This window comes from Zalophus californianus, chromosome 2, assembly GCF_009762305.2.
Source record: "Zalophus californianus isolate mZalCal1 chromosome 2, mZalCal1.pri.v2, whole genome shotgun sequence".
Lineage (NCBI taxonomy): Eukaryota > Metazoa > Chordata > Mammalia > Carnivora > Otariidae > Zalophus > Zalophus californianus.
In genome coordinates, this window is record NC_045596.1 from 106,139,089 (window position 1) to 106,154,045 (window position 14,957).

The 14,957-nt window shown below is 34.3% G+C and overlaps 1 protein-coding gene across 2 annotated transcripts in view; it reads left to right on the forward strand.

Annotated features, from left to right (window-relative positions):
- The window catches only part of HSPA4L (heat shock protein family A (Hsp70) member 4 like), a 48,915-nt gene that overhangs the window by 18,654 nt on the left and 15,304 nt on the right, over positions 1 to 14,957 (forward strand). For both annotated transcript variants that reach the window (XM_027598608.1, XM_027598609.1), the window contains exons 6-13: positions 2,931 to 3,030; positions 3,408 to 3,541; positions 5,276 to 5,520; positions 5,659 to 5,735; positions 6,375 to 6,526; positions 6,966 to 7,072; positions 9,577 to 9,710; positions 11,466 to 11,665. In XM_027598608.1, coding sequence (XP_027454409.1) covers positions 2,931 to 3,030; positions 3,408 to 3,541; positions 5,276 to 5,520; positions 5,659 to 5,735; positions 6,375 to 6,526; positions 6,966 to 7,072; positions 9,577 to 9,710; positions 11,466 to 11,665 — 1,149 coding nt within the window. The remainder of the gene's footprint in view (positions 1 to 2,930; positions 3,031 to 3,407; positions 3,542 to 5,275; positions 5,521 to 5,658; positions 5,736 to 6,374; positions 6,527 to 6,965; positions 7,073 to 9,576; positions 9,711 to 11,465; positions 11,666 to 14,957) is intronic.

A 14,957-nucleotide genomic window follows, 5' to 3' on the forward strand; every position in this document is an offset into this window, starting at 1 on the left:
AATCTTAAAAAACCAATGTATAGGATTAGTGACTGCTATACCTGCCAGTTATCCCTAAGAATCTTTCCTGGTCGCCCTTAACTTCCCACTTATAGGGACCTTAACATTTTATGGCAAAGTTGAAAATTCCCATTTGGGAATTTGAGATTATGTATATTCATATATTCTGTATCAGAAAGAAAAAAAATCTATTTTAAAATGAAAAATTGGATATATTTAACATGTTATACTTTCAGAAATTTTGACATGCTTACACACAACCATCAATCATTATCAATATTATAAACATTTATCACCCTTCCAGAATCCCATTGTGCCTATTTTTTTTTTTTTTAAGATTTTATTTATTTGAGAGAGAGAGTAAGAAACAGCATGAGAGGGGAGAGGGTCAGAGGGAGAAGCAGGCTCCCCACTGAGCCGGGAGCCCGATGTGGGACTCAGTCCCAGGACTACAGGATCATGACCTGAGCCGAAGGCAGTCACTTAACCAACTGAGCCACCCAGGCACTGCTCCCCCATTGTGCCTCCTTTAAAGTAAAAATTATTTACATATAAGGTGTGCATCATGACACTTTGATATACATATACATAGTGAAATGATAATGATTACTGCAGTTGAGCTAATTAATATGTGCATCTCCTCGTGTACCTTTTTTTTTTTTTTTTGGTGGCAAGAACACCTGAGATCTACTTTCTTAGCAAATTTCCAGTATCGAATACAGTATTACTAACTTTAGATACCATATGCTATAATTAGATTTCTAGAATTTATTCATCTTACATAACTGAAACTTTGTAATCTTTGGCCCGTATCTCCCCATTTCCCCCACCTCCTTGCCCCTGTAACCACTACTCTACTCTCTGCTTCTATGAATGCAACTTTTGTAGATTCCACATATAAGTGAGATCGTGCAGTATTTTTCAGAAAGAAAAAGTCTTTCTTTAAGGATTCTTAGAACATTCCATCATTTCCTCTATCTCTTGAGATCCCATTATATACTGATAACTTTTTGAAGTTACATGTTGTCCACTTAAATGTGAGTATATTTCTAATACTATTGAACTTCCCTACCTAAGTTCGAGAGTCTCATGTCCTCAGAAAAATAGAATCATATTATGAACTCCAGTGGAATTTAGTAATTAGATTTTTATAGGTATTTAGAATTTTTTAAATGAGAGAAGTAATAGAGCTTTAATATTTTGTATTCTGACCATTTAATAATAGCAAATAATAGGGGCGCCTGGGTGGCTCAGTTGTTAAGCATCTGCCTTCGGCTCAGGTCACGATCCCGGGGTCCTGGGATCAAGCCCCGCATCAGGCTCCCTGCTCTGCGGGGAGACTGCTTCTCCCTCTCCTACTCCCACCATTTGTGTTCCCTCCCTCGCTGTGTCTCTCTCTGTCAAATGGATAAAATCTTAAAAAAAAAAAAAAAAACTGTTAAATGAAATTTCTAGCTTCAGGGCGCCTGGGTGGCTCAGTTGGTTGAGCAACTGCCTTCGGCTCAGGTCATGATCTTGGAGTCCCGGGATCGAGTCCCGCATCAGGCTCCCTGCTGAGCAGGGAGTCTGCTTCTCCCTCTGACCCTCCCCCCTCTTATGCTCTCTCTCTCTCTCTCTCTCTCTCTCTCTCTCTCTCTCTCTCTCTCTCTCTCTATCTATCTCATTCTCTCTCTCAAATAAAATCTTTAAAAAAAAAATTCTACCTTCGAAAAGCAATAAAATTGGAGATAACTTAAATTGGAAGAGCCCCAAGTCATTTTGTACATGAATATACTTAGCTTTTTTTTATTTGAGAGAACACACACGTATGCAGCACACAAGGCACACATGCAGGGGGAGGGGCATGAGTAGGGTGAGAGGGGAAGAAGCTGACTCCCTGCTGAGCAGAGAACCCTCAGCAGGGCTGTATCCCAGGACCCCAAGATCCTGACCTGAGCCTAAGTCAGATGTTTAACCTACTGAGCCACCCAGGCGCTCCTACTTAATTAGCTTCTCAGAAATCTGTAGACACAAATCAAAGTGCTTCTTAGTTTGACAGAACTAAGTGTATGTAAATCTTAACTATAAGTTTAAGTCTCAGTTTATCTTTTGATAAAGGCTTTAATTAACATTAATTAAACATTTAATGTTTTTTTGGTGATTTTAAAAGAAGCACATGCTCCTCATAAGTCCCCTGCAATATAGTTCCTGCCTTGCTTTGAGATAATAGCCACTGTAAACCTTTGGGTATTATATTCTCCTGGGTAACATATACCTGCACAAAATCATGCTACACATGTCCTTTTTTCTAATGCAATATAGGTACTGTTCCATGACCATTCAGATCTGCCTGATTCTAACAGCTACATAGGATTCCATTATACAGATACACCAAGATGTATTTAATCTCATTTTAACAGTCTTGGGCTTTCAATTTTTCATTATTAAAGGGCATCTGGGTGGCTCAGTTGGTTAAGCGACTGCCTTCGGCTCAGGTCATCATCCTGGAGTCCCGGGATCGAGCTCCACATCGGGCTCCCTGCTTAGCAGGGGGTCTGCTTCTCTCTCTGACCCTCTTCCCTCTCGTGCTCTCTCTCTCTCATTCTCTCTCTCTCAATTTTTCATTATTAAAGATGAACAAACATTTTTTCCATAGAGCAGACCCAACAGAAGAAGGATTTAGATGAACATATTTTGGAAATCCTGAAGTATTATTCCATCTTATTAATTGCTTTAAATTTGTGTTCATACTTAGGTCAACACTTTATGGTATAGAAGTTGCCAAAAAATAAAATACTAGTATTTTTTTCTTGTTTATTTTATTAGAACACAATTCTTTGCCTTAAGCCCTACATAAGTTTTAGAGCAGTTATTTTACATTTTTAATTGATGAAATGTTTAAAATCTAGTACATCAAACCAATATATTTAATTACTGTTTTAAAATACCAGATTCCTAGCTTTTTCACTGATGCTGAGAGAAGATCTGTGATGGCTGCAGCCCAGGTTGCAGGTTTAAATTGTTTGAGGTTGATGAATGAAACTACTGCAGGTAAGCAGTAGTCAGGTAAGCTTGAAAATCACTGTCAGAAAAATACTGTTCTAGTTTTTGTTTTTTTCCCAATTAATGTAAAGCATTTATCTTTTTTTAAACTCATTATGTATTAGCTCTTGTAACCTTTGGTTTTTGTAGTACAGTATTTTGCTAGAAGTTAAACATGTCTTACATTTGCTGTAAGAATCATTTATGTTATAGATGGGTAGAGAAAAAATAAAATTAAAAACAACCAAATTATAAAAAGTTAATTTACTTTGAAACTAACAATTTATATTACTCTCTATTAAAAGTGCAGTATCAAAATGACTTATCTTTTGTTTTCCAAGTGATTGCTATCTTGATAGTAACATAATTTCTTTGTTCTTACACAGTTGCACTAGCATATGGAATTTATAAACAGGATCTTCCCCCATTAGATGAGAAACCAAGAAATGTAATATTTATTGATATGGGACATTCTGCTTACCAGGTCTCAGTTTGTGCTTTTAACAAAGGAAAACTTAAAGTAAGTAAATAAATCATTTGCTATATGTAAGTTTTATGGTTAAGAGCATGTAAGACGATATAGAGAACCTAAGTGCTCTGCCACTTAAAAACTGTGACCTTGAGCAAGTTACATAACCTTCTTAAATCTCAGGCTCCCCACTTGAAGATAATATCAGTAATTAACTCAGCATTTTTGAGGACACATGAGTTAATGTATATAAAATGCTTGGAATGCCTTATACTGTAATATGTATTAGCTTTTTATTATTGTCAAGATGTTAAGTCACCTATCAGGGAACATTAAGTACATTACTATCCATAAATATACTTAGAAAACATTTTCTAAAATGATTCCCTTTGTTTTATAAACTTTCCTTATCCAGGAGTTCTAATCAGAATTTTCTATAATGTGGCATCATTTAGTTCTTGTGCTCATCTTATAGTTTGTATTGGATTTTATACTCATTTTTATATTGGTCATCTTATCCATACTTATGTGTTCTCTCTTTCTCTCTCTCCATTAGTCACATGTGTAGAAGTTATTTAGAAGATGAAATACTTTCGGTTATCCAGTGGGCCTTTTAGAGCCTTTTGTCTCACAGTTTATAGTAACATCCTTGTAATCAGAAAACTCAAAGGAAATGACTCATAGTGAATATAGGGTAGTTTTTTGTAAATTGTTTTAATCTTTGCTATTTAGTCTTGAATTTTAACTTAACATTTTCCTTCCTTCCTTTTTAGTAGATACTTTAGAGTAACCATATCTGTGGCCCTTCTGTCCAGAAGGATGCACGTTTGCACTAGTCACATACCAACACAATTTTGCATTTAATTTTGAGTAGTACTGGTCCTAGCAAGAAGTCAATCCATGAATTCTCCATGCTAGTCTTGGGATGACATCCCATCACATTACGTTTACAACTTTCTGTAGGGCTTGCTCTATTGTTCCATCACATATCCTTGTGAAAAAAACCTGATGAGCCACACCAGCGGTGGGGTTCTATTTTTTAAGTGACTAGTGTCAGTAGTCATTTGTGCCCTCCTTGGAGAGAGACTAGATATCTTGTTCCTGCATTTTCAAGAGGTTTAGTGTTGAAGTTCTATGACTTGTCTACTCCTCTTCCATCCATCCACCGGCTGGGGTTCATTGCTCAACAAGTTTATTATATTCTTGTCTCTCCTCTTCACTTCCTACTGTTTTTTTTTGTTTGTTTGTTTGTTTTTGGTTTTTTCTGTATTCTTTTGTTCTGTATTTTTATAAAAATAGCCTGCTTTTTTTTTTTAATAGTAGAAGGCCTAATTTCTGATCTGTAAATTGACCAATTGCAGTATTTTAAATTTAATCTTTGATTTGGCTTTTCTTGGTTGTTTTTTTTGGTTACATAGTTAGGACTTTCTCGAACTTGGTTTTTGGCCTACCTGTTCAGTGCTGTTGTAGAACTAATGGATATGAGATAGTGAAGTTTTAATTGTTGTAACTCAGTTATTTCAGAAATAGAATTAATTTTAATTATATATGGATCTGCAACCCAAAACAGATATTCAGAATGGGTAAGTATGTTGGCTAAATATAAGTGGTAATTAATATCAGTGATAGCAAGTTTTGACACCCCTGTGATTTTTGATAAGTTCTTTGGCTTTGACTTTAAATTTAAAAGGTTTTATATATATATATAGGTTTTTTTTTTGGTTTTTGTCTTTTTGAAAGCATTTATATTTCTGAAAATTCAGTTCTGATTTTTTGGTTAAACAGGTCTTGGCTACCACCTTTGATCCATATTTGGGTGGCAGGAACTTTGATGAGGCTTTAGTAGACTACTTCTGTGAGGAGTTCAAGACCAAATACAAGATAAATGTGAAAGAAAATTCTCGGGCCTTGTTGCGTTTATATCAGGAATGTGAAAAACTGAAGAAGCTAATGAGTGCAAATGCATCAGATCTTCCACTGAATATTGAGTGTTTCATGAATGACCTTGATGTTTCTAGTAAAATGAACAGGTACGGTGTACGTTTTCAGGTTAAGTAGTGTTGGCTTATTTGATGTTTAGATCGTGTCTGACTTTTTTTCATTCTGTTTAGAAGATATACTTGAGTTTTATATCCCAAAATGATGAATTTTATTTCATTTTCCCACAGGGCCCAATTTGAACAATTATGTGCTTCCCTCTTCACCAGGGTTGAGCCACCATTAAAAGCAGTAATGGAACAAGCTAGTAAGTGTAAATTACTAGACTAACCATCAGAATTGTATCATGGCGTTAACTCACTTGAGTGGGGTAGGAAATGGTAAAAGCAATAAAAACTTCCATTTGTTTTTTGAAGATTTGTATTTCTCATTTTAGAGAGGGAGATTATAATTTCATTCATAAGAGTAAGGGCAGTATTAATCTGGGTTTATGAGAACAACTCCTGGCTCATGTTATTGTTTACATCATAAAACTGACACTAGTTATATTTGGAGGTGTTTATATGTAAGTATACCATAAAGTCTAAGATAAAAAGACAGTAGAAATGGGACATGATTGCTTTTTGTTAAGGTTTTTGGTAATCAGTACTTTCTATGGGTTTTTGTGAGGTGAAAGTTAGAAAATTGAAGGACTCTGAAGAGCCCATGAGGTACTTGTCTGTTCTTATTGTCACTCTATCATCTGAACCAAGTGCGGTGCCTGACACATAGTTAATATTTATTAAGTTTTGCCTTTCTCCAAAATTTGTTTTTATCTTCTTTCTATTTAGTCTTGTTTTGAGCAAAAACAAAATCCATTTTTTTTTAAAAAGTACTTTCCAGGGTCTTTTCACATTTTTATAAAGACTATCTTATTTTTCTCAATTAAAAATATTTTGTTTTACAGACTTGCAACGTGAAGACATAAGTAGTATAGAAATTGTAGGGGGAGCAACTCGAATTCCTGCAGTGAAAGAACAAATCACTAAATTTTTTCTTAAAGACATAAGTACCACATTAAATGCTGATGAAGCTGTTGCAAGAGGATGTGCATTACAGGTATGATTATTAATCCTTTTTTTTTTTACATTGTATATTTTGCCAGAAATATGGTGATAGGCCTAAAAGGGACCTTTTAATATTATCTGTTCCCACTTGTCAATAGGCTAAAATAAATTAAAATTATTCCTGAAAGATAAGTCTTGTGTTTTTCCAATTTGTTTTTAAACTGTCATGGGACAATATGTCTGTACTGTAGTGAAAGAACATTTACTTTATGAATTCTTGTAATTATTCCCATTTAAAATTCTTTTCAGATTTAAAAATATATTTTTGTAAGGTCATAAAAATACTCTTGACACTTTAGCTGTTACCAAAAACAGCAATTTTTAGGATGTAACGATTTTATTGCAAGGACTTTATTAAGCAGTTCAATCAGGGTAACCTACAGTATGTTTTGTGTTTGTTGATTTAAATATGGTATACATCTTATTTTCAGTGTGCGATTCTCTCACCAGCATTTAAAGTGCGTGAATTTTCTATAACAGACCTTGTTCCCTATTCAATCACATTAAGATGGAAGACCTCTTTTGAAGATGGAACTGGGTAAGTTACTTTTAAAGCCTTGGTTAGAGCTTGTTGTAAATAACCAACTGAACCTACTTTCCAAACTAGAGGAATTTACGCTTCTAAAACTCTCAAATACTTTTAAATAAGATGTTAGAGAAAAGGAACTATATTATATAATCTGTAAACCATCATGGCATATTTTTAATTAGTATTTATAAAATCATATTTTCAAATAAAATCGCAATATGGCAATATAAAAACTTAAAAAACCTGCATCTGCCATACCCCAACTCCTACTTAGCCCATTTTACAAAGTTCACCATTGTTAACAGCTATGCTTATATCTATCCATTTTTTGAATATCCAGAAATAAAAGCTGCACTTTTTAAATTACCTGAATGTCTCCCAGTGCAACTTGCTTTTTAAAATGTTATATATTACCTTTCCATGTCAACAGACAGTGACTATTTTCTCAGCAATTGTGTGTGCCATAATTAATTTAACCAGTACACCCTAAAATCCTATTTTTTCTCATTCAAGCAGTGCTATTAGGAACATCCTTGTACACATCTTGTTTAGTTGTGTTTACTCTATCTGTAAGATAACTATATAGGACTGAAATTGACCCAAAGGATATGAGCATTATTATAATCAGTATTGCCACATTATTCACCAAAAGGATTATACTAATTTATATTCCTTTTAACATTGCTGAATTATCTGTTGTAGCTCATTTTCTTCTATGCTTTTAAAGATAACATTCTGAAAGTGAAAATAAGTACTTTGTTATTAGATTTGCATTTCTATTATGAGCCACAATCTTTTCATGCTTTTATTGACATTTACATTTCCTTTTCCATGAGCTACTTAAGATTTAAATAGCTTCGCTTCCCTACAAAATAAAAACTTGTGTTTCAAATAATATATTTGACTACTTTTCAGAGGTTATAATTTGTACAGTAAGGTGAACCTGTATTTAGGTTTTGACGTTGCTTTTGAAATTTTGTTCTGTGCTCTATACATCAACACCCTAAAGAAACTAAAATTTTTGCACGAATTCTGAAAATATGGATTATCAGTCTGATCTGAATGTTTTGCAGAGCATTTAAATGGCTTGTCCTAATGTCAATTTTGAGGCAAGAAATGGTGTTCTTTAAAGTTAACTTCAGGGGTTAACTGGCTGGCTCAGTTGGAAGAGCATGCAACTCTTGATCTTGGGGTTGTGAGTTTGAGCGCCATGTTGGGCATAAGAAATTAATTTAAACTTTATTTTTTTTAAAGATTTTATTTATTTGAGAGAGAAAGAGAGAGAGAGTGAGCATGAGCAGGGTGAGGGACAGAGGGAGAAGCAGACTCCCCACTGAGCAAGGAGTCCAACACAGGACTTGATCCCAGGACTCTGGGATCATGACCTGAGCCGAAGGCAGATGCTTAACCGACTGAGCCACCCAGGTGCCCCTAAATAAATTTAAAAAGATAACTAAAGTTAATTTCAGTTAAAGATACAGTGATCCAGAAAAAAATTATAAGAAACATGGGGAGTTACATTGAAAAGTAAACCTATCCTAGTGATTACAGTAAGAAAGTAAAAGATAATGTAGGTTCTTGAAAACTAGGATAGAGGGAAAGATCCATGGATATGAGATTTGCAAACCTTGCATAATGAATAGGGTGATGGTATAGTATTATAGAGTGAGTTTCTGGGCCACTATAAACAATAGTTATAAGCCATTTCTGTTAAACTGTTTAAGAGTGGGAATTGTTACGTAGGTTTTAAAACTTCCTGTACTGGAGAGGAGGAAATACTAGGACATTATTACATCAGATGAAAAAATTGGAATATGGATTATATGTTAAAGTATCAGTGTAAATTTATAGTTGACAGCTGTACTGTGGTTATAGTAGAGAATATCACTGTTAGGAAGTACACATTGAAGTACTTAGGCGGAAAGAGCTATAATGTATGTATCAACCTCCACTGGTTTGGAAAAAAATACACATGTACACAGAGTGTGCACTTAAGTGATGAAACAAATAGAATAAAATGCTGACAGTAGTAAATCTAGGTAAAAGATACACAGGTGTTCCTTGTTCCTTGAGCTGTTTTTATTTTTGCTTCTTTCTGTAAATTTGAAATTAGTTTCAAATAAAAGTTTTTTTTAAGGGAACTAGAATTAAAAGGGTTACATATGACAAGTATTTATTTTGGAAACTAATGGGTAGGATTTGGTCCACATATGTGAGCAAAAAACTGATTCCTGTATATTGGCCTCAAAATATACCTAATCGCAGTTAATTTTTCTTTTTTTTTTTTTTAGTAGGATAGAATTGTCTGTTACTATGACAGACATTTTAAAACCTTTGAGCCATAAACCTATCAAATTGCATGTTCATAGCAAAACCAGTAATTCTTTTTCTTTACATTTGTGGATAGAGGTCTTTACAGTTGCCGCTTTTGAATTAGGAATGACATGGATTCTGTAATTAGATTCATAGAAAACTTTCTATTTCTTTTGAACTGTTTTCCCACTCCATTTTAGGGAATGTGAAGTATTCTGTAAGAACCATCCTGCCCCATTTTCAAAAGTCATTACTTTCCACAAGAAGGAACCATTTGAACTAGAAGCATTTTATACTAATTTACATGAAGTGCCTTATCCTGATCCAAGAATTGGTAAGAGAACTCAAGAAAAAAATTTCACAAACTTTTGCCTTTTGTAAATATATTAATATTTGAATCAAGGAAATAAATAAATTGATATTCGAGCTAAGCTAGCACTGAAAGATACTCATATATTTTTCTAAACATGCATTTTTAGTGCTCACAGTTTATCCTGGGTAACAGGTTTGATTATTTTTAATTCATTTTGACTTCTCTATTTAAAATGCTCTGTAATTTGCCTGAAAGGTTTGGGTGAGGGTCATTTTTCATGGAAAAACTCCTTAATCAGTAAGTTGAAATTGTGCTGCCAGACTGACCGTATATCCTGACTTGAAACTTAGGTTCCCTGGCAACAACTAGAATGCATATCATTGTATTAATACAAAAGTGAGAATTGGGGACTGTAATAACTGTTTTAGCTGAGTAATCTATTTTAGAGATATAAAACAAAGTACGATTTTTATAACACTTAAGAGAAAGAATATAATTCTTTAAATTTCTATTTGTATTGCTTTTATTGATAGACTAAAAAGGGGAAATGTTAATATCTCAAATATGTTATTCAAAGCAGTAAAAATAAGTAATGGAAGGTGGAATTAGTTTGCCAGGGCTTCTGTAACAAAGTACCACCAACTGAGTGGCTTAAACAATTTGTTGTCTCCAGTTCTAGAAGCTAGAAGTACGAATCACAGTGTTGACAGGATTCCTTCTGAGGGCTTTGAGGAAAGGATCTCTTCCAGGCTTCTGTCCTTGGTTGGTAGATGGCCATCTTCATGTTCACATGACATTCTCCCTGTATGTGTATCTGTCTCCAAATAAGGACACCAGTCATTGGATTAGAGCGCACCCTGATAACCTCATCTTAACCTGATTACCTCTGCTAAGACCCTGTCTTCAAAAAAGGTCACCTTCTGAGGTACTTGAGAGTAGGACTTCATATTAATTTGAGGGTGAGGTCTCAATTCAACCTATAACAAAGGTCAACCAAATTTTTTACTTACCGGTTTTTCTGCCTAGTATCCTCTCTCTACTGTGGATATCATTATGTATTATGGGTTTTTAAAAATAAAACAGCAGAGGGGCACCTGGCTGGCTCAGTCGGAAGAGTGTGTGAATCTTAATCTTGGGGTTGAGTTCAAACCCCCGTTAGGTGTAGAGATTACCTAAAAATACTTTTCTTTAAAAAAATATATCTTTATCTAAAGATATCTTTATTTAGATCTAAAGATCTAAAATAGATCTTTTAAAAAAATAATTAAAATAGTTTCTTAAAGTGAGAAGTTAATATCTCTGTAGGTACTAGTAACTGAATAACTTAGCAGTTTTGCTATAGGGTGAAATTTTTTAAAATTGCTTTATTCGTGAATTACCAAGATGGTTATGGTTTGCAAAACTTACAGCAAAAGGATAATGTCCATTTTGTTTCCAAACTCAGAAATTGAATTTTGTTATTTTGGTTTTAGAATAGCAGTATTATAAAATACTTAAAAGCTATATTGCCTTGGGTCAGATTGTCCTTTGTTGAAATTCCAGTTTACCTTTGTCCTAGCATTGATTTTGGGCAGGCTGCTTAACCCTTCTAAATCTTAATATTAGGTTTATTAAGATATAAAAAAAGATGATCTAGGGTTAGTGCATTTTCCACAGTAATTATTCTGGATATAATTTATGATTATTTGCCATCATCTGAAAGATAACAGTCAAAATTATTGAATGAATAGGTTAATTGGAGGCCCATGTACTGATGGAAGCTCTTTTTTCCTTAAGGGAGCTTCACTATTCAGAATGTTTTTCCTCAGTCTGATGGTGATAGTTCCAAAGTGAAGGTTAAAGTTCGTGTGAACATCCATGGAATCTTCAGTGTGGCCAGTGCATCGGTAATTGAGAAGCAAAATGTGGAAGGGGATCACAGTGATGCTCCTATGGAGACAGAAACTTCACTTAAGAATGAAAGCAAAGATGATGTGGTATGTAGAAAACCTATTGCAAGGTTCCTTTAATAAATGTTTAATTTCTTAATCATAACTGATACCTTAATAGTTGAAAATATTAATCTCTGAGATTTTATTGTAGGAATCAATATAAACTTTTTTATGAAAGCAAAGAATGATTTTTTTTTTAAGTATAATTTTAAGTGCTGTACATCTTTCACATTTTAAACTCTTCAGAGGTTTTGCATCTTTAATAGCCTTATATGAAACGTGTGTGTTTGGAGTCATCTTTCCTAAATTCTTCTTTATTTCCATTAAAAACATGTATTTTGGCTAACTTTTTAGTTTACAGATAAAACCATTCAGACTGATACATTTTGAACTATACATGTACCCTTTTTTAGATAAAGTACATGCTTAATAAAGAATTTTTCTGGGCTTAGGGGATATCTATGGCATTTGAACATAAGAGTGTGCTGTACATTCAGTAACGTTAATACAGATTCTAGACAGTTTATTTCCTTAGGAAAGAGTTACATGACTCTAACACTATATTTACCCTTGGTATACTATAGATGCAGGAATTGTAGGAGAACATGATATATTCCATTCCACAAAGGTTTCATCTTTTTATATGTATACCTTTTATAAGTTATTTTTAATGGCATATTAGATTTTTTTTGTTCCAATCATAATTGGAGATCTGGCCTAGATTTTTTTGTGTATTTGTGTATATTAAGAATGGATTTTGGGGGTGCCTGGGTGACACGGTTTGTCGGGCATCCAACTCTTTTTTTTTTTTTTTTAAAGATTTTATTTATTTATTCATGAGAGACAGAGACAGAGAGAGGCAGAGGGAGAAGCAGGCTCCCAAGGAGCGGAGAGCCCGATGCGGGACTCGATCCCAGGATCCTGGGATCATGACCTGAGCCGAAGGCAGACGCTTAACCATCTGAGCCTCCCAGGCGCCTCTGGGCATCCAACTCTTGATTTCAGCTCAGGTTGTGATCTCAGGGTTGTGAGATCAAGCCCTGTGTCGGGGAGTCTGCTTGAGATTCTCTCTCTCTCTGCCCCTCCTGCTCATGTGCTCTCTCTCTCTCTCTCAAATAGAAGACTAAAGCTTTAAAAACAAAATGGATTTTGTTCTGTTAAATTTCAGGACTATTTCTCCCTTTGGGGAGGTTTATCTTTTTGTCTTTTTATTAATAATTACTCTAAAATGTTCCACATTGATCAGAATTCTACTACTCTTTACCAATTTAATGATCATGGCATTTTCTTTCATTCTTCTTCCCGTGTATTATTTTGCTATCTCCTCAATTCTCCTTGAATTGAGGAGAAAAGAAATGTCCTAATCTGTTAGTAAAGAGTAAGAATAATAGGTGAAAAGTTTTCCTCTTTTTTTTTTTTTTTTTGAAAAGTTAGTTTTCTTAGTTGGAGTTCACAGTAATTTAAGTCAGACATGTAAATTTAATCCATTAAGATTTATTTTTACTAAAATTGAGAGCACTCTGTATGCCTTTAGGATGAATTTTTCATAACCATTTCAGTTTTCTTCACCTCTTTTTCTTAAAAGTCTCTGCTGAGACCTTTAGTTTTCTCTGTATAGTGAATCCTAGGATATGGCACCCATTTTTCTCCCACCTCTAGCATTTCTTATTTGCTGCTTTTATTTTGTCTGTGGGCTTGAAAGAATGATCTGGATGTGGACTTAAAGGATTCACCTGTGAATAAAGGGTATGACATAAATAAAAGTTGTGACATCTGCTTTGGCCATTCAAGAGACTTACTTGCCTACTGTAAGAGTGTTTTGGCAAGTAGTTGATGTTCCCATATAAGGGATTTCTTCTAGATAAGTAAGATGTTCCTAAATATTCTTTCTACAACATATATAATCAAGAGAAAAAGAAAGGTTAACATTATGGATCATATCCTTGTCATTTTTGGCAAGCACATTCCACATATATTACCTCCTTTTAAATCCCTACCATAGCTGGATATAATAGGTGTTGAATAAATTGTAGTTTATTTCCAAATCATTGCTAACAAAGGATGATGGTTGAGTATACTGTGTAGAAAACATCCTGTATGCTGTATTTCTTAATGGTTTTCTCTAAGATTTTTTTCTTTAATTCTGTATCCAGAAGTTTAAAAGCTAAGGCTTACATACCATTATAAAGTCGTTTCTTCCTTCCTCCCAAAAAATGTGAACCAAATCAGAGTAGACTTTGGAATAATTGTTTCAATTTTAGAGGAGAAAATAAGATAGTGATAAATTCATGTGTGTTTGGATATAGCAGGGAACAGAAAAATGATCTCAACCCTCATGCAATTTAAAATCTATTAGAGGGCGCCTGGGTGGCTCAGTCATTAAAGCGTCTGCCTTCGGCTCAGGTCATGATCCCAGGGTCTTGGGATTGAGTCCCCACATCGGGCTCCCTGCTCAGCGGGAAGCCTGCTTCTCCCTCTCCCACTCCCACTCCCCCGGCTTGTGTTCCCTCTCTCGCTGTGTCTCTGTCAAATAAAATCTTTTAAAAAAATAAAATCTGTTAGAGAAGCCAGAGTCTAGAAGCACTTCTTTTAATTTCCCCACTATGGATGATATTTGTATGAACTTTCTCAAATCATTTCAAAAGGTTAACATATTACTCTCAAATCAATTGTAATCTATACAGTTTTCCACTTTTTTAATATATCTGAAATTGGGGTAGGTCTTGCAAATGATCATACTTATTTTTGCCAATGGCAATAATCCTGATACAGTTCTCATCACCTGTACGTGTGTGAATTTGGTTGCTATTCCCAGTGGCATGACTAGGCAATTGCATCCTCTAGACATTTCCATCAACAAATTGTTTTAAAGACTATTCATAGAAGGAATTCGAGTCCTGGTTGTTGTCTGAAAACAATCTACTGACTCCTTTTGGTATGGTAAAGAAAACACCATCATAACTTTATCAGTGGCTTATAAGAAAATATTGAGACCTATATACTGGAACAGTTTTTAAACAAATGCTGGGTTACTGATGCTTTTGATGGCACAGAGGACAATATTGTGTAGAAAACTACTTAGCTGAATTAACTGATTCAGAAGAGTTGGATTCTGAATGTAAAGTTTTAGAACTACCTTAACCAGTTTACATGATTTATCTTTTAGAGATATAAATATATACATGTTTGAAGAGCTCTTTCAGTAAGTATCAAGTAAAAATGCTAACTGATCAAGCATTTTGGCCACTTAATTGGCAACATTCTGTTCTTAGTTTTATATGAAATAGAGTTAAGTGTATTTGTGTCTTCCTCCATTACACCAACTCACCACTATATC